Source organism: Coccidioides immitis, assembly GCF_000149335.2.
Source record: "Coccidioides immitis RS genomic scaffold supercont3.6, whole genome shotgun sequence".
Taxonomy (NCBI): domain Eukaryota; kingdom Fungi; phylum Ascomycota; class Eurotiomycetes; order Onygenales; family Onygenaceae; genus Coccidioides; species Coccidioides immitis.
Genome location: NW_004504312.1, coordinates 1380250 through 1407751, shown reverse-complemented (window position 1 = coordinate 1407751; position 27502 = coordinate 1380250). Strand labels below are relative to the sequence as shown.

Below are 27502 nucleotides of genomic sequence, written 5' to 3'. Positions count from 1 at the left end.
CTCGAGGCCCGAAACTATGATTCCAGAAACCGGGTCCTTTAGAAGATCACATCGCACCAAGGGGAAGGTCATACCGGAATTCAAGGCCGAAGGGCGGTGTAGCGCAGTCCGAAAATGGGACCCGGAGGCAGAGACGGTTTATCTGGGGGCCAGCTGCGACCCAGCCAAACTGGACCCTTACTGGAGAGCTGCGAGTCGTGGAGCTGGCTCTGAACGCTGTTTCATCAAATATAGTCGGGAGAAGCCCCTGTACGACGTGGGCTCCCCAATTGGCATATTTGCCAGACACCGGGACGCCTTCAATTTCGAACAGAAAATTCCTAGAACCAGTCCTCGGGGATACCAGGCTCGCCTGGCTGGGAAGGAGGATCGAAAGTACCACATCCAAGGGATCAGGAACGAGTCAAGCATCATGTCGGTGCCGCTAAGACACCTAATGGCCATGGTGGATCCATCGGCGGCTCCTCTCCTTCAGTCGCTGAATGAGCAGGATCTCGGGACGATGGGCAGCTTTCTTTTGACGGGCGAATATCCCCCCGTCCTCATTGAATGCCGTGGTGGACAGCACCCGCTCTCGACCGAACCACCTCCGCCGGGAGCGGTAACTCACTTTTTGGAAGGGCTGCATACACAGGAAGATTATGAGCGGGAGCTCATCCGATGCGAACATGTCTACCAGCTTGCGCACGTGCTGAAGCTCCCAGGGCTCAAAATGCTCGTGGTGCGAAAGCTTCAGTTTGGATTCCCGTACCTAGATGAAAGGCTTGTGATCGAAGTCGCGGACTCGATATTTTCGTCCATGAGCTGGCATTGGAAGGAGCCTTATGGGGCAAGGTACACGACCGAAGAAGCCTCCGACGGTCGATATGAACGCGAAAGGGAGCCGATGCGGGCATTCCTCGTGGAATACTTCGCGCGAAAGCTAGCCTCGGTGTCGATCACCGAGAGTGACCTCTTCCAGGTCTTGCTCAGGAAGCACCCAGCTCTAAGAATCGGCGCATACTTACGAGCTGCAGAGGTGGGCCTGGACCAGTGGGCGAGCTCAGAGAATCAAGTGGAAGAGGAGGAATGGAATGTCGAAGCGTCTGAAGAGAGCGATCTCCAATCAGAAGTCCCTCCAGGGGCTTTGAGCTCCAGACGCAGTCCGTTGTCCTCTACTTCTGTATAGTTAACCAATATATCCGTCGGACGAGAGAACAACTCAGCGGCATAATTGCTATGGACTGTTAGCATCTTCTCACTTGTTCTGACTGCTAGGATCTCTGTGTAAACGAATGCGTGTTTTGCAGATGTGTGCTTTTATCTTTTTTTTTAATTTCTGCCCTTGGAGAGCTTCGATCAGGTTTGTTGATTTTGCTCAGACGCGATCTGCAACAGCGATGGCAGAGACGGAGCACTGAGTAGAGAAGAGGTTTATATTTGTATTCTAGTTTCCGGGATAAGACAGTGTGCTTGCCATCAATACATGCTAAATATCTAATGCAAAACGATGAGAATAGCCGGGTGAGCGAGTGTATTGAATGTGATGTTTTGCGGTTGTTGAATTTAGGGCTGAAGCACGACGTTCGAACGGAGCTTCTCTGCTCGCCGAAAGTGGACAGCTTGCTTTTTAGCTTCGTCTCCGCGCAACCAGCCCAGCTCCAAAGACGAGAGGCACTGATTCAATCACGGAATCGCAACAAGCTACAAATGAAGTCTGGAAGGACCCGAGACGGAATTTATTAAATCTAACTCCCGTCCACAACCCACACACGCACACACACGCCCACAACTCCCCGTCCTTAGGCACTCACCCCGGTTTCTTCAACCCTTCCAAGTTTCACCGGCGAAGATCTCAAGCTCCCCAGTCACCATGTTGGCCGGCCTCTCCCCACACCTCTCCAACCTCCGGCGGAGCCTCACGCAGGTGCTCAACTTCGCCCTCGTGCTCTCCACCGCCTTTATGATGTGGAAGGGCCTCTCGATCTACACCAACTCCTCGTCGCCCATCGTCGTGGTGCTTTCGGGTAGCATGGAGCCCGCGTTCCAGAGAGGTGACTTGCTGTTCCTGTGGAATCGGAGCCCGCGGGCGGAGGTGGGGGAGATCGTGGTGTATAATGTGAGGGGAAAGGATATTCCGATTGTGCATCGGGTCGTGAGGGCGTTTGGGGACGATGAGAAGAGTCCGAAGGAGACGAACGGACAGAAGAAGAAGAAGGTGATGAGCTCGGGCAAGAAGGACAGTATTGCGGCTGGGTGAGTGGGATTTCTGGTTCCCTTTTGTTCTTCCTTTTTTTTTTTTTTTTTTTTTTCCCTTTTTCCCTACTTATATGCTACAAATGGTTGTGGGTGTTTGGTTTCTGGTTCCCCCCTCCGTGGAGATGTGCGAGGAGCAATGGATACTGATACGCAGCTGGATAGGGCTCTTCACTCAGATTCGGCGCTCGTTTCTCATAGGATTCTCACCAAGGGCGACAATAATATTGCTGATGATACGGAGCTATATGCTCAAGGGCAGGATTATCTTGACCGGAAACTGGACTTGGTGGGCAGTGTACGCGGGTATATTCCCGCAATTGGATATGTGACGATTATGCTGAGCGAGCATCCATGGCTGAAGACCGTGTTATTGGGGATTATGGGCGCTATGGTCATTTTACAGCGAGAATAGTTTTATTAGCATACTGAGATACCTACGGAGTATATTATGCATGGCTTCAATGGCACCGAACTTAAAAAATTAAGGATAGGGAGACGGCCAAACTTCCAGCACCAGTCTCAAAGCGCTCTCTCTGGCGAAATCTGTCAAACCCAGGCCTCGCCCAGTCAATTCCGTGTGAAGTTGAACCCGTGGATGAACATCCCTGGTCGTTGTGTTGTCCTGCTCTGGAGAGGCCGTCGGCGTTGGGGCCAATCGCGCAGGCAACCAGCTGACCGGCCACCTGATTGCCATCACCGCGACTCTGTAACCAAATCCCAAACTCCCCTTCGCTCCAGCAGACATCCTCGCCCGTTTGCTTAAGAGTTCTCCCCTCGAAAGTATCCGTCTCTAATTCCTCGAGGCCTTATTAGCTTCAGCATCGTCCTCCACGGCGCGCTTCACAAGCAGAGCTCCGATCTTGAACCTACCCCTCACGAGCCCCTCCATCGCCCGGTCCTGGACGCTATGGGGAGCCAGAAACGCATAGCAAAGGTACGCCTACGAACCAGTTCAAAAGCCGCAATTGGCTCACACTCTATTGCGCCTCCTAGGAATTGGGCGAACTCACCAAAGCCCCGCCGCCAGGCATACAGGTGTCCCTCGCCGACGAGGCCGACCTGTACAAATGGGAAATTCACATGCAGGGACCCGACGATTCACCGTACAAAGTATGATAAACCAAAACTCTCCACTTGAACCGGCTCTCGTTCCTCGGGGAGGTTCCTTTTTTTTTTTTTTTTAGTTTTTGCGGGAAATAACAAATAACTCACGCTTCTTTTTCCGGGTCCCAGGGCGGCACCTTTGTCCTTAACCTCGTTCTCCCGCCCGAATACCCTTTCAAGCCTCCAACTGTCTCCTTCACGACAAAGATCTACCACCCCAACGTAACCAACGACGGAAAGGGAACAGTGTGTCTAGGAATGCTACGCGCCGACGAATGGAAGCCATCGACCAAGCTACAGTCCGTGCTGGAGTTCGCGAGACAGTTGCTCTCGGAGCCGATGCCGGATGATGCAGTGGAGGGAAAGATCGCCGAGCAGTTCAATCACGATAGGAAGGCATTTGATCAGGCGGCCAAGGAGTGGACGAAGAAGTATGCGAAAGAGGGCAAGAAGTCGTTCTGGTGAGCTGGGGGGTGGGAAATGAATACCGTGCTCGGAGCCACTGGTCTTCCAGATTTGACGTATTAATTTTGTGGGACTCTTGTAATGATTTGATGAAGCATCGGGTTATTCATGAATGGGGATCTCATGTGCGTGAGCGGCTGGGATTTGGGAGTTATGTTTGATTGATTCGGCGTACTTGCAACAGTATGGTTTATGTTGGGGGTACAGATAAATGGCGTTTACACTGCTTCCGAGCAAATAGAGAGGAATAAATTGTCTTTTCTTTAGAGGTTAGGCTTTAGCCTTCGCCGTGATCCTAGAGTTTTGGTCATAAACTGCGCGCTTGAAGATGATCCACGATGGGGAACGACGCCATCGATCGTACCTAAGCCCTAGGTGCAATAGGCGGGGAGAGATGGTAATTTTTGCTGAGAAATCGGATTCGAGATATGCAAGGGAGTGCAACAATCAACAATAGTATCGAGTGCTAAATTTGGGAGTCATAGTGAAAACAAACCCGAGTGTTGGATCCTGAATCGATATCATATATAATGGTTCGATGCCAGCCCCCTGACAGGAGCTTTGGGGGGGCCAAGTTGAAAGTAAATATAGACGGCGACACACCGACGGTTAACGCTAACTCGTTCACCACTTTCGGCGATGAAAATTTAGGAGGCAGCAACCTTGATGCATGTATGTTACATATGTACATGCGTACGTCTGTCTGACACGCGGCATCGGAATCCAGGTCGTGGTACCGCAGGCAAGTGACCTCGCTCGTAAACTCCGGGTTAGGGAAAAATATATCTTGAAGAGTGTGATCCAAAATGGGCAAGTAGTCGCGAGTACAATAGCATTGCAGTAGTTGTTAGTCTTCAGCTGTGAGTTGAGTAGATATGAGAGAGACAAGGGGGCCAGGGGGGCCCGTCGGGAAGAGGGGAAGGTTGGAATTCTCAGAAACAGATGAAGAATTCTGATATCTCAGATGCAACAATAGGCCCCTCCACTCAAAGACGAGCGTCCTAAACTGACCGGGCCATTCAACTATCGAACTTCCATCGATAGGCTTCTAGGAAATGCGATCTCATATATTAGGCCAAATATGCAAATGAGCATCACACACCGAAAAAAATTAAAAGAAAAAAGGAAGTCGGCCTAGGTTCCCAGGACTTCGGGTCCAACGTAAATGACAAAAAGCAGGCAGATACTCGGTTGGCCCAATGGACATCCGGACAGGGAATGCAGTCGTTACCTCTGAGACATACAGACGGATGCCGGGACAATGACCAGGAGCTTGCGGCCAAACCAAAACCTTGAAGAACACCCTGAAGAGGTGGTCTGTTTCATCACTTTGCGAGAGAGCATATGGCATAGCGTTTTGCTCCTTTGTCCGGACGTCATGCGAACACGCAAGAGGACAATCATGGGCTATTGAGCGCCTCTTGCAGCTGCGGCAACTAATGCATGCAAGGTTGGCTGTTGGGCAACAACGAGAGGGATATCGGTGACGGAGAGCTTCAGTTCCTGGACAATGATCCGAGCTTCCCCGCTGCTCCAATATATGGAGGTGCCACCTGCATACCAAACCCGTTCGGCGCGAGAGAGATGCACTGCAATATCCGCAGCTCAGCTCTGGAAGCATGGTGGCTGAAAGGACGGGCGAGAGCGGGACTGGGAACACAGAGAGAGAGAGAGAGACACACACACACACGCGCCGTGTCGCTCACCCGTCTCTCTCGGGTGCAGCAAAAACAGCCCCTCTCGGCTTTCACTTGCATGTTTCTTTTTGCCGGTTCGTGTTTGGGATTCTGTGTATCTGGAACAGTTGGCTCCTCGGGATGAATGAGATCGCGATGGATGAAGCGAAGGAAGACTTGGCTTGGCCGGATCGCGGACGAGGAAAAAAAAAAAAAAAAAAAAGGAGAAAAAGGGAGAAAAAAAAAAAAGGGCAAAATAATTTGCTCCAGACGCCCAACTTTCACGCCCTTCACTGAGTTGCTTGTCTCCATTCTCCCTCAACCGCCGTCCTCGTCCGCGTCGTTGTCGTTGTCGTCCTCCTACTTCTCCTCCTCCTCTGCTTCTTCCGTTGTTTTTTTCTTTTTTTTTTCCTTGTCTATTTCCTTTTTCTTTTCCTTTTTCTTTTCTTTTCTTTTTTTTTTTTTGCCATGAGCTGGACGATAGACTCTCCAGCGGATTCCTCGACTTTTGTTTGCTTCCGAGAAGCCCCATCGTTGCCGCCGCTGGAACCTTCCCGCCGCGCTACCACTCCTGCGACTGGCCCTTAGTCCAACCGCCTCTCCAGCTCCAAGCTCCAGTCCGCGCCCACGATCGCTCCCGGACGGCCAACCCGACGCCCTGCCCTTCGTTCACGGCGCTTACGAACCAGATTCTCCCCTCGCTCGCCGTTGTCTCCCTTGTCTCCATCGCCAGCGCTCTTTTTTGCTCTCTCTCTCCGGGTGTTTAACGCGGCAGAACAAACAAATGTCCCGGCGGAATACACGCTCCTACAACAGTGGCCATGGTCACAAAGCACGCGGTCCCAGATCCTCCCTTTAAACCCCATGGCGGCGGTGATCACACTGCCTTCCGGCCACATGGCCCCAGTCCCGTCAAGCGCCCAACCCTCAATGCTATAGACACAACGCTCCCGCCTCGCCGCTCGCCCGTGGCCCGACCTCTCCCTCTCGCCAACTCCGCCCTTCCGTCCAATGGCCCTCGTGGTGGCAGAAGGCCTGATCCCCTCCGCCCTACCTACCTCAAAATATCCCACGTCGAACCGCCTCTTCGCTCGGCTTGCTCTTTCGACACCAGTCGACATGGCCCTATGCAATTGTCCCCGGCGAGGGAGCGTACGCGACCAGTCCCTCCCAGAAACCGGCTCGACACTCCTCCAGTGGGGCTGAAGCCGACGCTCTCAATGACCAACATGCAATCTGGCCAATTTGCACCGCCTCGTCATGACAGGCCGCCGCTGGATACCCCCGTCAGCGCTCGTTTCCCTCATCGCTACCATCCCCCCGAGCTACACTTTGATATCCCACTCCGATCGAGCTTGCAGTCTGCCACTACTGGAAGCTCGAGTTTGGAACCCGCAAGCGGAACAGAGCGGAGTAGCATTCTCACCAATACCAGCTCCATAACGGATCTGACACCGGACACCGCAGAGGAGCCGGTTGGTGGAATGAGTGTCGACGATGCCATAGATATGTATCTTGATGGCTTCTCGGATGACTCGTCGCCATCGTTGGAACTAGCAGATTCGCCGGAACCACCCAACTTTCTTGAATCCCCCGAACCACCATCTAGGGCAACGGAGTCTCCAAGCACGCCAGAAGAGGAGCCAAAACCCGGACGTCCACCAAGCCCTAAAGACCCAGAATCTCCTGGAGGGCCAACAGGGAGCAGCCGTTTGGAGAATCAAAGTCATGCAGAAGATCATTGTCCCACTGGAAAACCACCACCCCCACCTATGGAACCAAAGGTTACAGTGCCAGAAGTCCTCTCAGTTGGTGTACCGCCTCCCTTATCTGCGGCAACCAAGTTACGAGACCAATATGGATTCAAAAAGGAGACAACCTATGTCACTCTGGCGCAGTATAACAAGTGGAACGAACCATATTCAAGATACGTGGGCTACCGGAGACAAAAATGGGTAGAGCTGCTCAAGGACAGTGGTCTCGAGCATAAGGACACTCTTACCTTCCCCCCAAGATCAGGCAAAGTGAAGCGGTACATTAGAAAAGGTATACCTCCGGAATACCGTGGTGCTGCGTGGTTCTGGTATACTGGAGGCCATGAACATCTCCAACGGAACCCGGGTCTTTACCGGAAACTTGTCGAGCAAGCCGTTCATGCCCCCATGAACGATGACAAGGAGCACATTGAGCGAGACCTCCACAGGACCTTTCCTGATAATATCCATTACAAGCCGGACTCGTCTTCTGAAACGACGACAGGCGCGGCTGCCGGTAGCAGCAACCTCAAGTATGCGCCAGATGCCCAGGAGACACCCATAATCCAGTCGCTACGCCGTGTCTTATACGCGTTTTCAGTGCATAACCCAAAGATTGGCTATACCCAGTCCCTAAACTTCATCACGGGTCTCCTACTTCTTTTCCTTCCGGAAGAAAAGGCGTTCTGGATGCTTCATATCATTACTTCCACATATCTACCAGGCACGCATGAAGTGAGTCTAGAAGGAGCCAACGCTGACCTCTGGATCCTCATGGTTGCCTTGAAGGACGCTCTGCCACCTGTGTACACAAAAGTTGCTAGTCCAACACCAACAACTCCTAGATCAAAACCGCCCGCCATCAACACCACCACTCGACTCCCTGATATTACACTTGGCCTTACGAACTGGCTGATGTCCATGTTCATCGGCAGCCTTCCTCTCGAAACCACGCTGCGCGTATGGGACATTCTTTTCTATGAGGGTTCTAGAACCTTTTTCCGTGTTGCATTGGCAATCTTTAGGCTTAGCCAAAGAGACATACTCGCCGTCAGCGATCCCATGGAAATATTTCAGATCGTGCAGACGGCCCCGAAGAAGATGATCGATGCAAGTGCTCTCGCTGACGAGTGCTTTGTGCGACGCTTCCAGTTCTCACAAGCACGAATCGAGTCGCTGAGGGCTGCGCGGAGACAAGCCATCAGGGAAGATAAGGAGCGAGTGTCGTTTTTGGCGCGTCCTGGGAATTTTAGTGCCGATTCCGACCGTCGCCCAAGTACCTCAAGCAATAATAATACTCAGGCTGGTGCGTGGAGAACATGGAAGAATCACACTTTTAGATGAGGTTTCATGGCTCTTTCACGCCCTCAATTCCAATGTTTATTATTTTGGGGTTTTATTCTTTCTTTCTTTCCTTTTTTCCACCTCCCCTTCTTCTCTCTCTTCGAGCTGGCTGTTGCATTAGCAGGTGGACAGACCTACCGGCCTACCAACCTATGTACTTTCTTCTCTCTTCTCAGCACATACATAACCTTGTTACGCCCTCCCTAAGGATTTTCTTTTCTTTTCTTTTTTGTGGCACTCTCTAAATTTTCTTTTCTTTTTTTTTCCCTCTCTCTCTCGGTTATTCTCTGATAATGCCATGATTATATGTCCACAGTTCTGGGGTCTTCAGGGTGTTCGGATAGAGAAGATTGGCGCCATATCGTTCACACGATCAACCACTTGCCGTGTATTATTTTTGTGTTTCGAATATCACATTTTGTGTACCATGGTTCTATGAATTGTAATTCTTTGCTTTATTTTGTTTTGCTTTTTTTTTTCTTTTTCCTTGGTTTTGTTTCCGCCACATTTACTGTGGTTCCAGATCTGAGATGAATGAAGCTTTTGGACGTATTTGCCGAACAATGTGATCTACATACAGAATACCTTCTTTCTTTTTCTCTTTCCTTTCTTTTTTTTTTTTTTTTGGGGGCAATCTCCCCCGCATTTACCTTGCAACATAGGAACTACATGTCAAAGTGCAGCTATTGCAATTCTACCAAGAGACGCCTGAGAACGCCATGGCTGTTTAGTATTACATTTGCTAATTATGAGTATTTTTATTAACTACTCTGTACGCAGTACTGGGAACTCCATACTTTCATCTGCTTTCTATGTCTTGAAATGAGAGAATAACTAGCGGCTAGTTATAGTTATGCACCCAGTAGTTGGCTGCATGTCGTGGATTTGAAGATTGAAGTATGTACGTATGTACATGCATACAGAGTACGACATTCAAATCAAAGATTAAATGTATCTCAATTGGGCATAACGTTAGGCATATCACATAACAATACGTAGGCAGTTATACATCAAAGGGGTATCATCAGGCGGGTTCTTCCAAAAAAAAAAAAAAGGAAAACAAGAGTAAATGACAAAAAAACAGTTTCATTAAGTCAAAAAGCAGGCACAAAAACGCTTCTTAGTATCATCGGGTCATAAGAGCATCACAAAAACATTGGCGGAGCTTCAAGGTTTTTCGCGTGTCGCACATTTTGTCACTGTAACCACCGCACAAGAGATAAATTTTACTCCCACTGTCAAAACCCAAACTATCGTCGAGAATACCCAAAAGATACCCTTTAGCAGCGCTCTTGTCAGTCCAGGAAGTTTCTCGTCTGCATGCTTGCTATCTCCGTATGCACCGTAGTGTTCGAGGTCAATGTCCTCGATCGCAGCCGGCTTTTTCTTATTCTTCTGCTTGGGTTTAACATCCGCGGCTTCATCGCTTGCTAGCTTCCCGGTGAACATGCTCATGAGAGAGAATCTTGCTTTGCCTTGGGATCGAGGTTCGGAGCGAATTTGTTCCATCAATGTGGCTTCTTGCTCAACTTCCTCACGCTCAGCTTGGGTGGCGATGAGCTGGATGCCTGGTCGGCCGACAGTATGTTGCGAAGTCATAGAGCCTCTCCGGTCAGGGGAGCCGGCTGGTTTGGAAGGCTGGGTGTTCATGCGTGCAAGGACTGATTTCGAAGTTTCGTTGGAAATTGCGACAGTCAGGATCGCGGCGACAATGGTGTCAATGGCGTAAAATGAGGGAACCGTCGAGAGTATCCGATCAGCAGATATAGATAACGCCATAGTTTCCATGTCCAGGGAGGCCAACGGGATTTCAAGGTTTGAACTGTGCCCGGGAGCCGCAATTTGTATTTTGGGATATTGACGGGTAGCAATCGTGTTAGGTAATGATCTTAGAACACTTGCGTGAAGGAGTCCGGACTGCTCTTTGAGTGGCCGTGAAACTGCAAACCTCGCGGCAGGAAGAATTTCATCTCCAATTAACACTGCATGATAAAGATTGTATTGGTTTTGCGCCGGTTGTAGTTCAAGAATGCAAGAATTTTGGGCTTCCGATCTCACCACCGCTTCATTCTCGATTTCCATAGCCCGTTGAGGAGACAGTTGATTCCGTCGTGCTACCTCCATGGCTTCTTTTCTTGTTATGATTTCAGCCAGCTTGGGAAACAAGGTGAGCGCTATCCCCGTGGGGCCTGCGCCGCTGAGATCACCAATATTTAACGCCACAATAGAAGACTTGGTTTTCGGTTCGCTGGGATGGGTCCTATGAACCTCGAGATCATTCATAGGATTTGTCCGAAGAGTGTAGAATGGAGTAGAGTGAGTTCCGAGCACAAAGGTGTGTGCATCGACCCTAATATCAAGTTAACATTGACCTAGGACACCGGGTACTTAGGATATATTTACTTCTGCATTTGTAACTGGAACGTGCCTAGATTAGCTCCGAACACTCCCCCATTGGCAACTTCCCAGAGCCTGGCAAGATCATCCGACGATGCAAAAGGGCCTCGCTCATTTCCTGAAGGTTTTGGACAGGTATTGACCTTTGGGACAACAGGAATTGACGGCGGACTCGGTGTTTCAGCTGTGAGGATGACATTTTGTGGGAGAGACGATGAGCGGTGAGGATAATACTTTTGCTTATCGAGAGGAACGTTTGGGTCATAGACAGGGAATATGGACTTCATCTGCGGAGGAGCGGATTTCTTGGCGTCCGGCGGAGATTCAATACCTGAGGGAACCGACGCACTTGATGCGCAATTTGGTGATTCTGAGCGAGAAAACGGAGGAGATGAGGGATTTTTGTTATTAGGCGTACACTCTGCAGTCCCCATCTTTCCGTTTTGCTGCGTGATTGGTGTCCGGGGACGCATGGAGCTGGGAGCTGGAGAAGGTGCGGAAAATGATCTGGCTTTAACCTGTGGGTTCCCGACTACACTCCCAGACGGGGATTGCTCTCTTGACACCTGGGAGGGAGAAGGAGTCCCACTCCACGACTCCTGCGTAACGATAGCCGAGCATATCCCAACGGACTTTGACGCGATGGCCGGCGACCGTGATCTTGGGGCTCGTGCGGGCGGAGGCGGCACAATGATATTGGTATCTTCAATAATTCGAAGAATGACAGCCTCAGTTTGTCCCGAGGCCTTGACCTCTTCGATCACTGGCGACACACTCGGTGACTTTGTGGTTCGCCTTCTGTGGCCTTTCCTGAGGTGGCCGCTGGGCGGGTGGTTTTGGGGCTGAACAGTGGGAAATAGCTGAAAGGACTGCTGAGCTTGGGCCATTGCTGCAAGAGACTTGTGCCACCGTACGAAGGGCACGATCGTTAAATACTATGATCGATATGCAACACCAAATGGGGGCCAAATTTGGACAAGAGGGGATATTTAAAACTCGAAGCGCGAAATTCTCAACAACCCACCAATTTCAGTAGGATATCGAATTGATTGTGAGCTCGCTCGTGAAACCAATGGCAGGTCAAGATCCTTCCGGCCATGGTCAGACTTTTTGCCGCCACCGTGCATTGGTAGCATACTTTAGCCAACTGGTCATGGTTGGAGGGCTGCAGACTGATCTCCCAAAAAGGCACTCTCTGCAAATCATGGGTCGTCCAGCAGACATCATGGTGTCACCTTGCATGATATGCAAAACAAGCTGTTGATTCCAAGGTAATTCCATGCATGATTCGTAGGAACAAGGTTCCTCTGTGGGCCTCTGGGGTGACGGCGCTTGCGAACTGGACGAATGGCCGAGCGATTGGTGAACTCCCCTGCATTTGAGAGCACAGCCAGCGCCTGGAGAAGGTTTTGTTTTGCAAAACAATTTGTCACCGTAACTCCTCACAGCCTTTTTGACCCAGCAGTTAGGGAAGAGCAAGATTTCTTCAGCGGTTTCGCACCCTTGTGGCATGTCCCCCGAGGGCCTGAAGAATCTCGATGTCGACCTCAGGTCTGGCGTGGACTTTGTTGTGCAGACCGGACTAACTAGTTAGTTAAGCGGACTTCTCTGCCGGCGAGCAAGCTTAGTTATTCAGCCAATCGGCACCCGTCCAACCACGAAGCCGGTGAATCATAATTCCGGCCGTTGAGCGGAATGTCCGAGAGAAACTTTGATATCAACATCGAAAAGCCAATGGGATTGGGGTTGTCGGGCGGTAAAAATTTCCAACGTTTGCTTACAAAGTACATCGAATGGATAATGATTAGTTAACTAACTACTATGAGGTATTATGTACTATACAGGGAGCATTGTGGGGTTGTCAGTCATCCCAGCCTCGACACCCCCCACACTCTTCTCAATTCTTCAGCTGTGCACTGACCCTGTCACAGAGACCTGGTCAGCGGCTTCGTCGCCTACAAGTCCCTCAGCCATGGCGATCGCGCCCGCCATATCGCCTTTGTTGTACAAAAACAGACCCTGCAGGGCGGCAGTACTCGTCGCCCTGAAGAGATCGGGTTTTCTTCCGTTTTCATCCTCGAGGATTCCAAGCTTCTCGAGCTTCTCGAGGAACTGCTGCTTGTATGCCTCGGAGTGTTCAAATTCACCATAGAACCTATCCCATAGCTGGGCGGCTTGGTACCTGGTGGCTTCGCCAAGCCTAACCGTCATGTCCACGCGACCAGGGCGAACCAAAGCTTCATCAAGCCTCTCAACATGATTCGTCGTCAGGAAGATAATCCGTTCTTCAGCACTGGCCACCCCGTCCAGGGCGTTCAGCAACCCGGAGAAAGTCACATTGGCCCCCCGATATCCATCTGCATCGGCTTGTACGCGCCGGGTAGAAAATGCAGCATCCACATCTTCCAATAGGACCAACGTCCGGGACGGGATGATAGAAAGGAGATGGTTGAGCCGATCGTCCGTTAAACCCCGCTCGCTGAGGTTGAGTATGGCGATGTCGTAATCCAGCTCGCCAGCTAGAGCCTGGATGAAAGAGCTCTTTCCCGTGCCGGGTGGGCCGTGTAGGAGGTACCCACGTCGATAGGGAATGCCCCGATCGTGATACCAAGAGGCACTGCCGATGAAGTCCTTTACATCCGCCACTATTCGTTCCTTGACACCAGCCTCTAAAATCACGGAGTCCAGAGGGCGTTTACGGCGAGGTTGTCCAAAGGGCCGCCATTCCGTCCCCCAGGAGTTGTAAATGACCGTTTTCCCCTCATGCGACTTGGCGGCGTACTCGTGAGCTTCCCTGAACAAATCCTCAAATATGTGCCTTTGCGAATATAGAGTCGTTAGAGTGACCGTCTCCCAAGGGCGGCCAGTCTGTAGGTCCCTTGATTTGGCTTCCCGAACCCGATTCACGAATATGAAAGCGTTCTTGTATCGCAGCACGTGTCTTCCCGGACCCGGTATCAGCGAGAAATGAGTTTGGAGAGCTCCGTTCGCCAGTTCGACCTTCTCAGTCTGGATGGACAGGTGGCGCATGCCTGGCGTAATTTTTCGAAGGAACGATTCGAAGAACCCAGCCTTCTGACTCACGTTGGCAAGCTGCGAGCGCTGATACAGGGTCATCCAGTGTAGAAACCAAGGGTAAGAATCATCCTTTATACTGATCTCGACGTCCACAAGCATTCGTCTGCGGAGAAGGGCGGCTCCATAGCGAATTCCTCTCTGGGCGAGGGTGAGACCTGCTCCAAGGCCTGCTAAACCAAAGCCCTAGAACGTTCGTTAGATCGTCAGCGGAATGCATATCAATATCAGTTCACTCCAATGCAACATACGGCTGTAAAAAATGGGTTGCTTGAGAGCTGAGCTAACAATCCCTGGTCAGACTTAGCAAGCGAAATTTCAGGTGCTTGTCTTCTTTGAAGGATCAAGTCAGCCGCTTTATTGGATGGCTGGTCCACCACAGTTGCAGCAGGCTCCATTGATCGTGGGAGACCTGCTGCTCCATCCTCGTTGGGCATTTGACTGGAGATGGACTGGCCACGAAGACCTTCGGCATTCGGGCGAACTCGTTCATCGCAGCTGCAAACCTCGTTGATATTTCCCCGATCAGTTCCATCAGCGCGCTAGTCTGTAATAGGACTAGCTCGTTAAATCAACCAATCAGACAACTGTATAACGCCGATAGCTCCACGCTTAACTCCGCCGACTTAAAAACGGTGCTGCCTTCCAGCCGCCAAGCAGCAGGAGTGCAGGGCTGGCGTTCAACCTCTCATGATGCATGTCATCTTGCCAACAGATCACTTTTCTTGGGGGGGTGATCTTGTCGTCGCCAGCAGAGCTGTATATATATATTTTTAACTTACTCCGTACAGACCAAAGAATTTCTCTGCACAGTAGCTATTTGTAGTTACAATTGTTCTTTAAAAAGCGTATATTCTTATCTTCAACGGTTCCTATCGACGGGGCAGAGTTCCTTCATTGCGCACCTATGGCAGCTTCGACCGCAGCAGCCGTTCTTCATGCAGCGACTCTGTCTATTCCATCACAATCACCCGTCCCTGAAGATGCGGAGGCAAAGGCTCACCATGTGAAGTCAGGAGGGTTCCGGAATCCGTGGGCGTGAGTTGCAATGGTCGCCCACCCGCGGTTTCGATCAAGCCTAACAGAGTCGCAGGTCCTGGCACATGATCCCAGCTTTCACAATAGTCAGAAAAATGATAGCGTAAGTCGAAGTTAGGGAAATGTGATGCTTTGCTGCTTGACCTCAATCCTGACGGGGACTCGTAGCCGGCGGTTTTCTGGCGAGGCGAATGTCCCTGATACCACTCCGCCTACTGTCCCGGTGCGGAAGCCCGAGTTCCTCCCCAGCCGGCAAACGCCAAAGCTGAGGGCCACTTGGTTAGGGCATGCGTGCTACTATGTGGAGTTCCCAAGCGGATTGAGAGTGCTGTTCGATCCTGTTTTTGAAGACAGGTGCTCTCCTTTTAGTTGGTTAGGTCCAAAGCGTTATACAGAGATGCCCTGCAAGATGGAAGATATACCTTTCATCGATGCTGTTGTAATTTCCCATAACCACTATGACCACCTTTCCTACCCGACCATTAAGGATATCCATCGGCGTCATCCGAATTGCCACTTCTTTGCTCCGCTTGGAAACAAGCAATGGTTCACTTCGAGTGGCATTCACAACGTAACTGAGCTGGACTGGTGGGAAGAACGCGACATTGCTTTATCACCATTGGCTAAGTCAGCCGAGGTGACGTCCATTGGAGACGTTTCAGATAAGGCGTCGAATATCCTTGCTCGTATTGGTTGCCTTCCATGCCAACACATCAGTGCTCGGACGTTGTGGGATAGATCGCAGACTCTCTGGGGTTCTTGGAGTGTGGAATCGGGTGGTTCCAAAGTGTATTTTGCCGGGTAGGTTTCAGCAGCCTTCTTCGTCCATTCCGGAGGGAACTTGATATTCTAACGACCCATAGCGACACCGGATACCGATCGGTCCCTGAACTCCCCAAAGAGGTCGACGACTACGGCCCTGGACATAATTATCCACACTGTCCAGCATTTGCCCAAGTGGGCCAATACCGTGGTCCTTTCACGCTTGGGCTGATACCAATTGGCGCGTATGATCCCCGATTCATCATGAGTCCGATGCACGCAGATCCTCATGATGCAGTCAATATATTCAAAGATACTAAATGCCAAAACGCTCTTGGGATGCACTGGGGAACATGGGTTCTAACGGAAGAGGATGTCTTGGAGCCACCTAGAAAGCTCAAGAAAGCTCTAAGACAGAATGGCATCGCGGAGACCGGTGTGTTTGATGTCTGTGATATCGGCGAGAGTCGTGAATTCTGAAGGCAGTTGCCCTGTCCTTCTGTTTGGCTGTCCTTTTACTTATGTTACAGAGCTCTTTTTCTTGGTATACCCCCTAATGTTTTGTTGTTTTAGTAACTCTTGACCTATATGTGATAGCAAACACCCGGTGTCGTCTCGGAGTCTTATACCCTACGTCCTATGATTCCTAGAATTTTATTATGTTCTATCTATACATTCACAACGATTGGATTCTTATAATCAAAGCTCACTGTTCATCACTCTCAGTTCTGGAAATTCCACTGCGAATATTTGGATATAGCACTCACCAGGAGTCTAACCACATGATAATCACACGTGTTCCGGAACATTCACTTTGACCTCACTTTCAGAAACACAACTGCACCATGCGCTTCAATCCCAACCTCCTCTAGACTTAAGATCAGATCGATCAAGGTATTCAGCTGTTCCGCTCATAGTCCTGGACGTAGAGAATAGAAACCCCCTATAGGCACATAAGTAGCATACGATATCAGACTGATATATGCATTGTTGTATATAAGATTTGAGGTTTAGAAACCAAGTACCAGAAGAAGATGGTCATTTTAAAGGGTTAAAGGGCCTTTCTTTTACTCTTCTGGTCCCTTTTTCGGAGAACGAAGGATTTTACGGGGCTATGGAGAGGCATGTACTCCTAGTATCAATCTTTGCGAGCTTGACCGCAAACCGTATTGATAGGAATACATGATAGAGACCGCCCAACAGCCCTTTCCACACAGACCTATGGGTAGGAAATAGATCAAGAATACTGCGTAAGTCAAGGGAACTGGAATGGGATCGAGCATTCCAAAGAAGCATGGAGTATCTCGTTGCCAGTATGGCAGAAAGAGAAACAGGTGAAAGATAGGTATCTCAACGGCTGAGCATAGAGGAATGTACCGGTAAATGGAGCACAGGCAGGAGAGTAGTGGAAATTTTCCGAAACATATAGAATGTCCCTTCTTGGTTGCCAGGGGTTGCAGGGTGAATGAGAAGCCCTTTTGTGCAAAAAAGGACGCTAAGCAGAAAAGGGAAGGGGAGCTATCCTTCAGAACAAACATGAGGGAGCTTCTGTTGTTACTCTCACTTTCTTCAACATTAGCCCAATCTCATTGTTCCTTTGGTAGTTTTAAACCCTTTTAGTGCTCTTCACGCTTGCCACTGGTGGAAATTAGCAGCATCAACGCCTGAAAGGGCAAAACGACTGCCACAGTCAACGGTATAGTCCCAGCTTCTGAGCTATAGTGACGCGTGGTTAATGAGATAACAGGCGATGCCCGATCAAAGGGGTGGTAGGGGCCGAGGCATAGGATTGACCCGCAATAACAGCATGGACGTTGTGGGATCTCCCAAGCCAGAAAGAGAGAGAGCCCATGTTGGAGAATTCCAATCTACCATCAACGGTGCACGTGCAAGCCAAGCCGAAGATGGCACCGGGCGAGCCGCACACAACCCGCAAACTCGTTCGGAAGAAACCCCCGATGGCGAGTCAAGCAACAGGCGTCAGATTGCCCACCAACTAAGGGTCGTCCAAGAGACCTTCGGTCTTCATGATAATAATCTTGGAGACATTGCGACCACAGGATTGCCCAGGGGCCCACTACGCGTTATGAACCCAGATCCAACACCAGACCCAAGTGAAAGTGATGGATCAGACAATGGGAACAGCAGAGCAGCTAATGGTCCCAGCGCAACCGAGAGTCGGCAGCCAATTTCAGGAAGCGATGACTCGCCAAGCACAAGAGCGATAGCAGATCGTCGTCGGTACATCCAAGGCGCTTTGTACGCGATGGAGGATCCTATAACTCCGAACATCCAAGTCACTCATCCCGCGGAGTATCGGCAGCTTCAGAACGCTACCGCCTATAGATCCCCGGTGCCTCATCGTAGTCGGTATCGAAGAAAGCCTGCTGACTCTCAATATCGGCAGCCGCAGGCCTCTCCGCCCTACCCCACACTAGTTCACCCGCCATATGCACCACGACATTACAGCTCGGGTGGTTCTCAACAAGCCCCGGTATCATACTCCGAATATCCGCGCGGCCATGAGGTTGGACCTAGTCGCCAAGGACCGCCCTACTCGCGGTACTATGCAAACCTTCCTGGATTCACCGGATATAGATACTCTCAGTATGAAGATCTCTATCCAGACCTTTCGTCCACATTCAGAAGAATTTGGCGCTGGCTCGACTCTGTCGAAGACGGATCCCCCAAGTATGTAGCCTTAATTGCTTTCTAGATGGGTTGATAAAGAGCCGACCGCTGACCTCAAGCCTATAGATGAATTCAACCATGGCTGGCTCTCTGCGACTGCTGTTGTTTGCCAACAGGCGGCAGTTACAGGAACAACGAAGAATGCACAGGCCACTTTGTCAACAACATGTAGCAGCAAAGACGCAAGCTTTCACGGTTCTGTTTTCTTTTCACAATTGGTATCATGGTTAATATGGAGGAATTCGGTGACCAGGGCTTTTGATTTCTTTCCTGGGAGATGAGTAGAGACAGGAATGAGGTTGGGGGTTGAGGGATGCCGGTGGTTGGGCTGGTGATGCACTAGGATAGTTTCGGTTTAGGTTGAAATGGTTCCGCCCACATGGAAAAAGCGATCCGAAAGCTCAACAGCTTCACCTTCGATGTAGGGAGAAGCCTCAATTCCATGCTCTGATAGTAGTCACTGGTTTGAACCAACTACTAATCTGCACTTTGCCTTCTTTTTGCAATTTGTGCGCGTTCACCTTTTTCTTTTTCTGCTTCGATTCACCAGCATTCATTGCCCTCTGTGGGTAAGGATAGCACCCCGCCAAAATGCAGGCTCCGGTGGTGGTAATGAGTATGGCATACCTCTCTACAATGATTCTAGCACCAAACTTACCGTTAATCTACTAGACACCCAAAGTGGGGATAGACAGGTCGGCAGGAAGGCTCAATTATCCAATATCACAGCTGCAAAGACGTAAGCAACGGTCTCGAACAAGCAACCGAGTTTCCAATACAAGCTGACAACCTGCAGTGTCGCAGATATTATTCGATCATGTCTCGGCCCGAAAGCCATGCTGAAGATGCTTCTCGATCCCATGGGTGGTATTGTTCTAACCAACGACGGCCACGCAATTCTCAGAGAAATCGAAGTTGCCCACCCCGCGGCCAAAAGTATGATCGAGCTGAGCCGGACACAAGATGAAGAAGTTGGCGATGGAACAACTACCGTCATTATTTTAGGTATGAGTTGCGAGCGTCGAGCTGTTGAGAGATCGTAAAATGCTAATTTATTATTAGCGGGTGAGATTTTGGCATACGCACTTCCACAACTCGAACGAAATATTCATCCCGTTGTCATCATCTCCGCGTTTAAACGAGCTCTCAGCGATGCCCTTGCCATAGTGGAGCAGATCTCCATACCCGTCGACATCGACGATGACAAGGCAATGTACAGCTTAATACAATCGTCGATTGGCACGAAATTTGTTTCCCGGTGGTCCGAGCTCATGTGCGGCCTGGCATTGAAAGCTGTGCGCACTGTTTCCCTCGATGCTGGTGGTGGAAAGAGGGAGGTCGATATTAAGCGATATGCTCGTGTTGAGAAGATCCCTGGTGGTCAGATTGAGGACAGTGAAGTGATTGACGGAGTCATGATTAACAAGGACATTACGCATCCAAAGATGAGGCGGAGAATTGAGAACCCGAGGATCATTCTCCTTGACTGTCCTTTGGAATACAAGAAGGGAGAGTCACAGACGAACATCGAGATCTCGAAGGAAGAGGACTGGAATAAGATCTTGCAGATCGAGGAAGAACAGATCAAGCATATGTGTGATGCTATTTTGGCCCTCAAGCCTGATCTTGTTATCACTGAGAAGGGCGTATCTGGTATGATATTCAACCGTAACAAATGCAGTGGATCTGGTATGCTAACACTGACCCAGATTTGGCTCAACATTTCTTGGTTAAAAACAATGTCACTGCACTACGTAGAGTTCGGAAGACGGACAATAACCGCATTGCCCGTGCAACGGGTGCCACCATCGTTAATCGTGTCGATGACTTGCAAGAATCGGATGTGGGAACTCAGTGCGGTCTTTTCGAGATTGAGAAAATTGGCGATGAATATTTTGCATTTATGCGCAAATGCAAGCAGCCGAAAGCCTGCACAATTTTGCTTAGAGGACCATCAAAAGATATTTTGAACGAAATCGAGCGGAACTTGCAAGATGCTATGGCGGTTGCCCGAAATGTCATTTTTCATCCTCGCCTATCACCCGGTGGAGGTGCGACTGAAATGGCCGTCTCCGTGAGACTCGGTCAGTTGGCCAAAACAGTTGAGGGTGTCCAGCAATGGCCATACAAGGCTGTTGCCGAAGCGATGGAAGTGATTCCACGGACATTGGCTCAGAACGCAGGACAGAACCCTGTTCGAGTTTTGACTGGCCTGAGAGCCAAGCAAGTTGAAGGTCATAGCAGTTATGGCATCGACGGAGACACTGGCGCTATCGTGGACATGAGAGAATACGGTGTGTGGGAACCAGAGGCGGTTAAGCTACAAAGCATCAAAACTGCCGTTGAGGTAAGAAGACTTCTCCGTGCTCGGAATTCACTGAGTTTGGCTAACATCCTTCTCATTAGTCTGCTTGCTTATTGCTCCGTGTCGATGACATTTGCAGCGCCAAGTCCTTGAAGCAAGCTGCCAATGTCGGTGGCGGCGAGGAGTAGGCTGCTCGTCTCCCTATTGCGGATAGATAAAATAGCATAGACTCAAAGGAAGTAATTGCAATAAGACAACATTAATGCTGTCCTGGGTATCTTATTCGTACAGTACATCATTCATAATCTACACGTATCATGGTCCTTGCTTTTCTCCTTTTACTTTTCTCGACTATTTTGCATATAGGAGGATCGAGTTTAGTCTTCGTCATGGATAATAACACCCGGGACTTCGGTATGATCTTCGCATGGCTCCGATTGAGCAGGGCCTTCGTGTCCATTTTCACGCAGCACCGGTCCATTCAAGACACCAACCCCAGTTCTACCGTCCGCCTTTCCCGTGGCGTTCCCAGCTTCACCGGTGCCTTTCTTCGCCTTCGCTGCCTTCCGCTTCTCTCGTTTCTTCCGATTCTTTTCGGTCTTCTCTTCATCCTTGCGCTTCATTTCTTCTCTCTTCTTTTCAAACTCCTCGTTGGCCTTTTCCCGGTTCAATTCGTCCTCCATGAGTCTCACGCGCTCATATTCGCGTCTCCGACTAGCCTTGTAGACATGGAATTCACCGGAGCCCGCACCGGCAGATGAGCCTTGCACATTGGCGACAATTTCGGGCGGTGGGGCGAGAGATGCGGCGGTGCGTGGTTTGGAGGTGGCGGGAATGTGGATTTCCTTGCTAGGATCTTTGAAGAGGGTGTCGAGCTGCTTAGCCTGTTCGGAGACAGGCGTGAGTGCGCGGCGCTTCAAGGGACGTTTACTACGAGGGTCCTGACTCGTAGGAATGGATTCTGGGATGGGTTCGGACATGGTTGGAGAAGTAATGTATTTTTGCACAGTCGACGATAACTTTGGAGGAAGATATTCGAAGTCGGTTATGCTCTAGGACACACGAGATGTAAAGCTGCATCCAGCTGATTTTCAGCTGTAGAGGCTATACGGAGCAAGTTAGGATATAGGATATCTTTTGTCCTTTCAGTTAGAGGCTTTTCCGCCGTGTGGCCGTCAAGTCCACTCTCTTGAGAGATTCTGCCTGTGACGACATCGGAGGAGCGTCACGTGCCTTTCAGCCGGAACATCGTTGTCCCGCTTCCTCCGCGCTCACCTGACCTCAACCTTGGCTGCCCGGAAGCCCGACCGCGAAACAAACTTGAGCTTCAGTTGATATAGTAATAATATGGCTGCGGTGAAACCGGCATTTGGTCCAGCCATGGTGTCCGCAATCACCCTGCGCCAGCTGAGATGCCTTTGCGTGCTGTGGATCTGCGATTTCTCGTGTCTGATTCTCGTGCACATCAAGCTGGGCAATCAATGCGCCCACGTGGGCGGGAGGGCCGGGCTGCGTTGCGGTCGACCTCCACAGCGTTGCTCTCAGAAACAATTCTCGGCTCGGGATTTACTGTCAGAAGAGGTTCTTCTGGGTCGACACTGAAATGCAAAATTATGGCTGTGAAACATTCACTTCTAGCAATGTGTTGTCGTGGACATCTCCATCGAGCTGCTTCGCTTTACATACTGCGAATCCCACTTCCTATCTATCCTCCGGATAATTAGGTCTTCTATCCAATCAGGTGTAGTCTATTGTAATAGGGCATTGCCCAAGCAATTTTTCCCAAGCCAGACGCGGTTTTCAATTTCAACGATATCCGCCTATTGCGGAGTCCTCGAAAGCCTGCCACAAGGAACCTCTTGTGGATCCCAGCTCGGGCGCGGGTGTTTTGCCGCATCTCAAAAGCGCCTCTGCCACATGCCATTGCGTTTGGATATCATTCGCTCCAGACACGGGCTGCGGACTGGGGACCATAGGATCCCAGAAGGCTTGGTGCGGAAGGGAATTCGTTCGGGAAAAAGCGCATACCCAGTGTATCGGAACAGGCCTGCATGAGCAAATACCTCTTCCTGGGGAAGATATAATAAGCCCCAGAGGCCCAGCATTGCCCATGATGCTGCCGTGTTCATTCCTGCAACACGCCACCGACCGCTTCATTTGCAGCTTGGACCATGCGATACTCGTTGGGCCTGCTGGCCCTGTCGGCGGCCACCGCTTCTGCATCCTTTGCAGGGAATCTCAACTATCGCAGCCCCTCAGCCAACCATCCTAGCTTGGGGGTCTCTGTTCCCAAAGTTGAAAAGAGGTCTGAGCCTGGATCTGCCTTTGATCCGGCGCAATTGAACTTCACCCATGGTGTGGCATCGGGAGACCCATATGCTACCTCCGTCATCCTATGGACGCGCTGCTCCCCGATGTTTGATGACGTGAACGATAATAGCACCGTCTCCGGTCTAGTGCCGATGTACAACCCCGTTCCCATCTATAAGGATACGGATGAGCATCGGCCTATATCAAATGCGCCCGTATGCCTCCGCTTCAAGGTTGCTACCGACGATAAGCTGAAACGCGTTGCGGATGAAGGGACGGTTTATACCAGCTCTGATGTCGATTACACCGTAAAGGCGAGTACTGTCATCCCAATGAACCAACATCGTCGCCCCCTAACGCCCCCTAATTCTCGTAAGAGATGTGTATTGACTCGGGGTTTAATGTAGGTGGAAGCAACGAAACTGAAGCCTTTCACCACTTATTACTACCAATTCTCTGTCTGTGGATCCAACAAGAAAAGCCCCATCGGGCGCACCAAAACAGCCCCAAAGGCATCTCGTTCGGTCGACCGCATCAACCTGGCGGTGTTTTCCTGCAGCAACTATCGTATGGCAGTTCCTCTCGGTTCCTAAACGGCTAGCAGCTAATAGAGTCTAATAGCATTCGGTTTCTTCAATGCCTATGGTAACGTGGCACGGAAGGACTCTGTGGATTACGTCCTTCACCTTGGGTAAGAGATTTACGTCCCGTTTCCCGAAACCGTGTGGGAAATTGACACGCTCACTACCTGATTTCTGCCACAGAGATTACATCTATGAGTATGCTGACGGCGAATAGTAAGTTCAACCACAAACACCACCATTGATTAAAGGTACTAAACCCAAATGCAGCGGCTCCGGCAAGGATATTGGACGATTGTCTCTACCAGATCGCACCATATACACTCTCTATGATTACAGAAAGCGACTTGCAACTTATAGGACCGATCTTGATCTCCAAGCCAATCATCAAAACTTTGCCTGGATCCCGGTGTGGGATGACCACGGTATGTTAGCCTTATCTGTTGCTGTTGTCTTTGCTCTCTAACTCCAAATAGAAGTTGCAGACAACTCCTATCGCGATGGCTCATCCGAATTGAATAATACGGAGGCATCGTTTATTAGCAGCGGCGGCATCTCGGTGGATCAACGGAAAATGAACGCAGTTCGTGCGTATTTTGAATGGATGCCAATCAGGTTCGCCTTTTTTATACTACATCATATGGCGACTCTTGCTAACTCCTTCCAAAAGACAGGTTGATATGGACGACAACCTTCGTATTTGGAGGAATTTCCAGCTTGGCTCTCTTGTGGACGTTATTATGCTCGATACCAGGAACTATGATCGATCGATTACCAACCTGTATTGGAATAAAGACTATGTCGACCAATTGCAGAACGAACCCAATCGCAGCTTGATGGGCTCCAAGCAAGAGAACTGGCTCTACCGCAATCTAATCCAATCCGCTAAACGAGGAGCTAAATGGCGTATTATTGGAAGCCAAATAGGTATCGTTCCTCCCATTAAACTTTTATGTTTATCTTTTTTTTTTTTTTTTAAATATATTTACCCTCAGCGATTTTGGCACTGATAAGTTCATAAGTCTTCTCATCTATCGATGAATCTGCTGCATTCGGCGATAATCGGGCCTTCAATCTGGATGCTTGGAACGGCTACCAGGCCAATCGAAACCGCACCTTCAAGACTCTATTTGATAACAAAATCGACAATAACATTTTAATTGCAGGAGACAGCCACGCGAACTGGGTGAGCGACTTGGTCTGGCTGGGTCAGAAGGAATACGACCCTGCCACTGGAGCCGGGGCAATTGGCGTCGAATTTGGAGGAAGCGCAGTGACATCCTCATCCCCAGCGGGACGCAATATCGACATCAAGGATTCCATCAACGCCTCGAAAGCACTTGTGACAACTAACCCAGTTCTCCAGTGGTCGGAGCTATATTATCGTGGATACTTCGAACTTCATATCACTCCAAAGGAGGTTGATGCTCGCTTTTTTGGTACTCCTAAGCTGCGAGTTCGTAACCCTGGTGAGATTTCTCTGGCCAATTTCACGGTTAAGAGTGGTGCGAACCGTCTAGATCGTGGTCCTGTGGGAGTTCCTGCTGGAGGTATTGTGGAGAATGGCTGGCTCAAGGGTGGGAAGGTCGTCCAGACGAATGTCACCAATAGCACTGACACAGGTCGGTGGTATATTAGCAATTAGAAAGTCTTGTAAGTATCCAACTGTTGTATATATACGTGATTGCGAATAGGGAGTACCTGTTATGGCTACATTACGATTTGTCCCTTCTTTTTTTTTTTTTTTTTCCCTGGAGAAAATGGTAATAAACTGGCTTACAGCGAGGCAAGAGTCGCAACGCCAGAATTTAATACCGAAGCCAATACTAAATATAAGCAATGTGGTCATGAAATATCTGGGTTCTGATAGATTAAAGTGTGCTGGCGTTGATGTAGCAGTCTCGTTGTCGCGGTTGGCGAGTTTAACTAGTTAGTGCCACAGCTCAGGCGTTGAACTTCGTTGACGAGTCTCTTGACGACTCCAACACGCCAATCTCCCTCTCTCACCATCAATTTACTGTCCCTTCATTCAGCAGCCATCAGATTATCAATATCAAATAGTTTGATTAGCGGTCGCCGTCTATTCTACATTAGATGTAAAGGGTGTTGTTTCAACCTGAGATTTTCAACGGCATTCGTGCCACTTCGACGTGATGCCAACATACCGTGTTGGTAAGGATGAAATCCAGCTCATTACCATCCTCTTGCCCTTTGACCTGTATTCCCTTGATGAAAGGGTTTGTTGTATGCGATGCTGCAAAACATTACTTTCACATTATTCTTTACATCCGTGCTGTTCGCTGTATGAGTGATTTCATCCAGTTCTCCTATTCAAAGGATACTTACAGATGTCTCTGTGCCACTGGATTTTGGATAGTGCGCTGTTTTTCAATATCTAATGGAATTTCTGCTATACAGAAGAGGCCAGCACTGGCCGCGCTGGCTGTAAGAACACAGAATGCCAGCAGAAAAAAGAAAAAATTCTCAAGGGTGAATTGCGACTTGGCTCATGGGTTGATACGGAGCAATTCCAGAGCTGGTCCTGGAAACACTGGTATATACCACCATTTTATATCCTTTGAGTATCCCTTCTTACCCTATAAATTTATACTTTGCATTCAATTTTCTGATATCGCAAAACGCAGGGGCTGTGTAACTCCCAGGCAGGTGGCGAGTCTGCAGGAGATCGTTGGAGACGATAAGGACTTCTCTCTCCTCGATGGATATGATGAACTTTCTGCTGAGAACCAGGATAAGATCCGTGAAGCAGTTGAGAAAGGCCATGTCTCTGATTCTGACTGGAGGGGCGTAAGTTGGGAATCGGCTTTACATGGTTGTTTGGGCTTACGTTTCCATGTTCTAACTGTGAACGATGTAGGATGTTGAAGTGAACCGCCCAGGTAAAACTGGTTTCCGTGTTCGAGTTTCCAAAAAGAAGGCAGCCGCGGGTGCGGATGGGGAAGCAGATGTCAGTGTTCTATGACTCCTCACTCCTAAAGCTATATGCTCACGTTACGATAGGCAAAGAAAGCGAAGGCCGATACTCCCAAGAAAACTAAACGGTCTCGAGGCAAGAAGGGGGATGCGGGGTCCGATGTAGAGGCAGATGGTGAGCCAACTCCCAAAAAGGCGAAAACTGCAGCTCCCAAGAAGAAGTCAGGAAAGGCAGAGCAAGCATCCGATGCGGGAACTGAACAAGCGGAAACGCCAAAGGCTCGCCGCAAGTCCACTGGTGGACCAAAGAAACCAGAAGCGGAACCCAAGGCTTCTAAGGTTACCGAGTCCAAGCGACCCCGGAAGTCTGCTGAGAAAGGTGGTCCAACAACGACTCGAGTAACACGCTCTAGGGCCAGAGCGGGATGAACTTGCTTTACGGCGGTGTCGTCGTTTTTAAATTCCGGTTTCTAGCCATTGTCCGAAAAGAAATTGTGTAACCATGTCTTTAAATGCCGGGGCGTCGGAAGGATTTTAAACTGTATCTCATGCGGTTCTTTCAAATATCCTGAGAAGAATGTTCAGTTTACTCTGTAGTTTCAGTGATCTCGTGCTCTCCTTCAGAATTCCATTCGGTTGACTCTCAAGTCGTGGCTATTGTTGTGTCATTCTGCTGACTGCGCCGAGTTGCAACTGGGAGCGAGAACCATATTGCAGCTCAAGTCGTCATGGGCCAGGTCTCATCTAGCGGTTGGTGTCCTGTAGCTGCATGCAATTCCGTGTGGAATCAACTGTATCGTCTTGACTCCATCGTATAACTAGGCTTCT

The 27502-nt window shown here is 49.8% G+C and overlaps 12 protein-coding genes across 12 annotated transcripts; 9 read left to right on the top strand and 3 right to left on the bottom strand.

The window, feature by feature from the left end:
• Positions 1-16: 16 nt before the first annotated feature.
• Positions 17-1487, top strand: CIMG_03465 (uncharacterized protein; the record flags this gene model as incomplete). The annotated part of the gene is made up of 1 exon (XM_001244023.2): positions 17-1487. One exon carries the CDS (start codon positions 17-19, stop codon positions 1166-1168), a length of 1152 nt encoding a protein of 383 aa, XP_001244024.2. The 3' UTR covers positions 1169-1487.
• A 365-nt stretch (positions 1488-1852) lies between these two features.
• CIMG_03464 (signal peptidase complex catalytic subunit SEC11) lies at positions 1853-2650 on the top strand (the record flags this gene model as incomplete). Its single annotated transcript, XM_001244022.2, has 2 exons — positions 1853-2235; positions 2401-2650. The coding sequence occupies 2 exons, from the start codon at positions 1853-1855 to the stop codon at positions 2648-2650; spliced, it is 633 nt and encodes a 210-aa protein (XP_001244023.2).
• Positions 2651-2954: 304 nt separating this feature from the next.
• Positions 2955-4076, top strand: CIMG_03463 (ubiquitin conjugating enzyme). Its single transcript, XM_001244021.2, has 3 exons — positions 2955-3172; positions 3232-3348; positions 3472-4076. The coding sequence occupies exons 1-3, from the start codon at positions 3146-3148 to the stop codon at positions 3805-3807; spliced, it is 480 nt and encodes a 159-aa protein (XP_001244022.1). The 5' UTR covers positions 2955-3145; the 3' UTR covers positions 3808-4076.
• A 2228-nt stretch (positions 4077-6304) lies between these two features.
• On the top strand, positions 6305-9165 carry CIMG_03462 (GTPase activating protein; the record flags this gene model as incomplete). The annotated part of the gene is made up of 1 exon (XM_001244020.2): positions 6305-9165. One exon carries the CDS (start codon positions 6305-6307, stop codon positions 8579-8581), a length of 2277 nt encoding a protein of 758 aa, XP_001244021.1. The 3' UTR covers positions 8582-9165.
• Positions 9166-9519: 354 nt separating this feature from the next.
• CIMG_03461 (uncharacterized protein) lies at positions 9520-11865 on the bottom strand (the record flags this gene model as incomplete). Its single annotated transcript, XM_001244019.2, has 2 exons — positions 9520-10931; positions 10985-11865. 2 exons carry the CDS (start codon positions 11863-11865, stop codon positions 9749-9751), a joined length of 2064 nt encoding a protein of 687 aa, XP_001244020.1. The 3' UTR covers positions 9520-9748.
• Positions 11866-12724: 859 nt separating this feature from the next.
• Positions 12725-14533, bottom strand: CIMG_03460 (mitochondrial chaperone BCS1). Its single transcript, XM_001244018.2, has 2 exons — positions 14305-14533; positions 12725-14239 (listed from the first exon to the last, which is right to left on the bottom strand). The coding sequence occupies exons 1-2, from the start codon at positions 14488-14490 to the stop codon at positions 12884-12886; spliced, it is 1542 nt and encodes a 513-aa protein (XP_001244019.1). The 5' UTR covers positions 14491-14533; the 3' UTR covers positions 12725-12883.
• Positions 14534-14882: 349 nt separating this feature from the next.
• Positions 14883-16333, top strand: CIMG_03459 (Zn-dependent hydrolase/oxidoreductase; the record flags this gene model as incomplete). Its single annotated transcript, XM_001244017.2, has 4 exons — positions 14883-15091; positions 15147-15194; positions 15260-15892; positions 15955-16333. The coding sequence occupies exons 1-4, from the start codon at positions 14961-14963 to the stop codon at positions 16331-16333; spliced, it is 1191 nt and encodes a 396-aa protein (XP_001244018.2). The 5' UTR covers positions 14883-14960.
• A 656-nt stretch (positions 16334-16989) lies between these two features.
• Positions 16990-18863, top strand: CIMG_03458 (uncharacterized protein). The gene has a single exon (XM_001244016.2). It carries the CDS (start codon positions 17604-17606, stop codon positions 18567-18569), a length of 966 nt encoding a protein of 321 aa, XP_001244017.2. The 5' UTR covers positions 16990-17603; the 3' UTR covers positions 18570-18863.
• Positions 18864-18949: 86 nt separating this feature from the next.
• CIMG_03457 (T-complex protein 1 subunit gamma) lies at positions 18950-21126 on the top strand. The gene is made up of 6 exons (XM_001244015.2): positions 18950-19160; positions 19217-19283; positions 19341-19549; positions 19607-20197; positions 20254-20891; positions 20951-21126. The coding sequence occupies exons 1-6, from the start codon at positions 19136-19138 to the stop codon at positions 21035-21037; spliced, it is 1617 nt and encodes a 538-aa protein (XP_001244016.1). The 5' UTR covers positions 18950-19135; the 3' UTR covers positions 21038-21126.
• Positions 21091-21987, bottom strand: CIMG_03456 (uncharacterized protein). The gene is made up of 2 exons (XM_001244014.2): positions 21828-21987; positions 21091-21733 (listed from the first exon to the last, which is right to left on the bottom strand). The coding sequence occupies exons 1-2, from the start codon at positions 21927-21929 to the stop codon at positions 21227-21229; spliced, it is 609 nt and encodes a 202-aa protein (XP_001244015.2). The 5' UTR covers positions 21930-21987; the 3' UTR covers positions 21091-21226.
• Positions 21988-23020: 1033 nt separating this feature from the next.
• CIMG_11126 (alkaline phosphatase) lies at positions 23021-25472 on the top strand (the record flags this gene model as incomplete). The annotated part of the gene is made up of 8 exons (XM_012358247.1): positions 23021-23467; positions 23567-23726; positions 23781-23850; positions 23924-23956; positions 24011-24165; positions 24217-24355; positions 24411-24667; positions 24763-25472. The coding sequence occupies 8 exons, from the start codon at positions 23021-23023 to the stop codon at positions 25383-25385; spliced, it is 1884 nt and encodes a 627-aa protein (XP_012213670.1). The 3' UTR covers positions 25386-25472.
• Positions 25473-25747: 275 nt separating this feature from the next.
• CIMG_11125 (alkaline phosphatase D) lies at positions 25748-27434 on the top strand. Its single transcript, XM_004446297.1, has 5 exons — positions 25748-25912; positions 26159-26294; positions 26386-26548; positions 26619-26708; positions 26762-27434. Exons 1-5 carry the CDS (start codon positions 25894-25896, stop codon positions 27101-27103), a joined length of 750 nt encoding a protein of 249 aa, XP_004446354.1. The 5' UTR covers positions 25748-25893; the 3' UTR covers positions 27104-27434.
• Positions 27435-27502: the final 68 nt, after the last annotated feature.

Coding starts and splice junctions, on each gene's coding strand:
- CIMG_03463 (XM_001244021.2), top strand. CDS start 3,146: ATGGGGAGCCAGAAACGCATAGCAAAG. Junction 3,173..3,231: donor GCCAGAAACGCATAGCAAAG/GTACGCCTACGA, acceptor TGCGCCTCCTAG/GAATTGGGCGAACTCACCAA. Junction 3,349..3,471: donor CCGACGATTCACCGTACAAA/GTATGATAAACC, acceptor TCCGGGTCCCAG/GGCGGCACCTTTGTCCTTAA.
- CIMG_03460 (XM_001244018.2), bottom strand. CDS start 14,490: ATGCCCAACGAGGATGGAGCAGCAGGTCTCCCACGATCAATGGAGCCT. Junction 14,240..14,304: donor GCAACCCATTTTTTACAGCC/GTATGTTGCATT, acceptor CGAACGTTCTAG/GGCTTTGGTTTAGCAGGCCT.
- CIMG_03458 (XM_001244016.2), top strand. CDS start 17,604: ATGCCCGATCAAAGGGGTGGTAGGGGCCGAGGCATAGGATTGACCCGC.
- CIMG_03457 (XM_001244015.2), top strand. CDS start 19,136: ATGCAGGCTCCGGTGGTGGTAATGA. Junction 20,198..20,253: donor CACTGAGAAGGGCGTATCTG/GTATGATATTCA, acceptor ACACTGACCCAG/ATTTGGCTCAACATTTCTTG. Junction 20,892..20,950: donor GCATCAAAACTGCCGTTGAG/GTAAGAAGACTT, acceptor CCTTCTCATTAG/TCTGCTTGCTTATTGCTCCG.
- CIMG_03456 (XM_001244014.2), bottom strand. CDS start 21,929: ATGCAGCTTTACATCTCGTGTGTCCTAGAGCATAACCGACTTCGAATA. Junction 21,734..21,827: donor TACATTACTTCTCCAACCAT/GTCCGAACCCAT, acceptor GTCTCCGAACAG/GCTAAGCAGCTCGACACCCT.
- CIMG_11125 (XM_004446297.1), top strand. Junction 26,295..26,385: donor AGCTGGTCCTGGAAACACTG/GTATATACCACC, acceptor CGCAAAACGCAG/GGGCTGTGTAACTCCCAGGC. Junction 26,709..26,761: donor GTGCGGATGGGGAAGCAGAT/GTCAGTGTTCTA, acceptor ACGTTACGATAG/GCAAAGAAAGCGAAGGCCGA.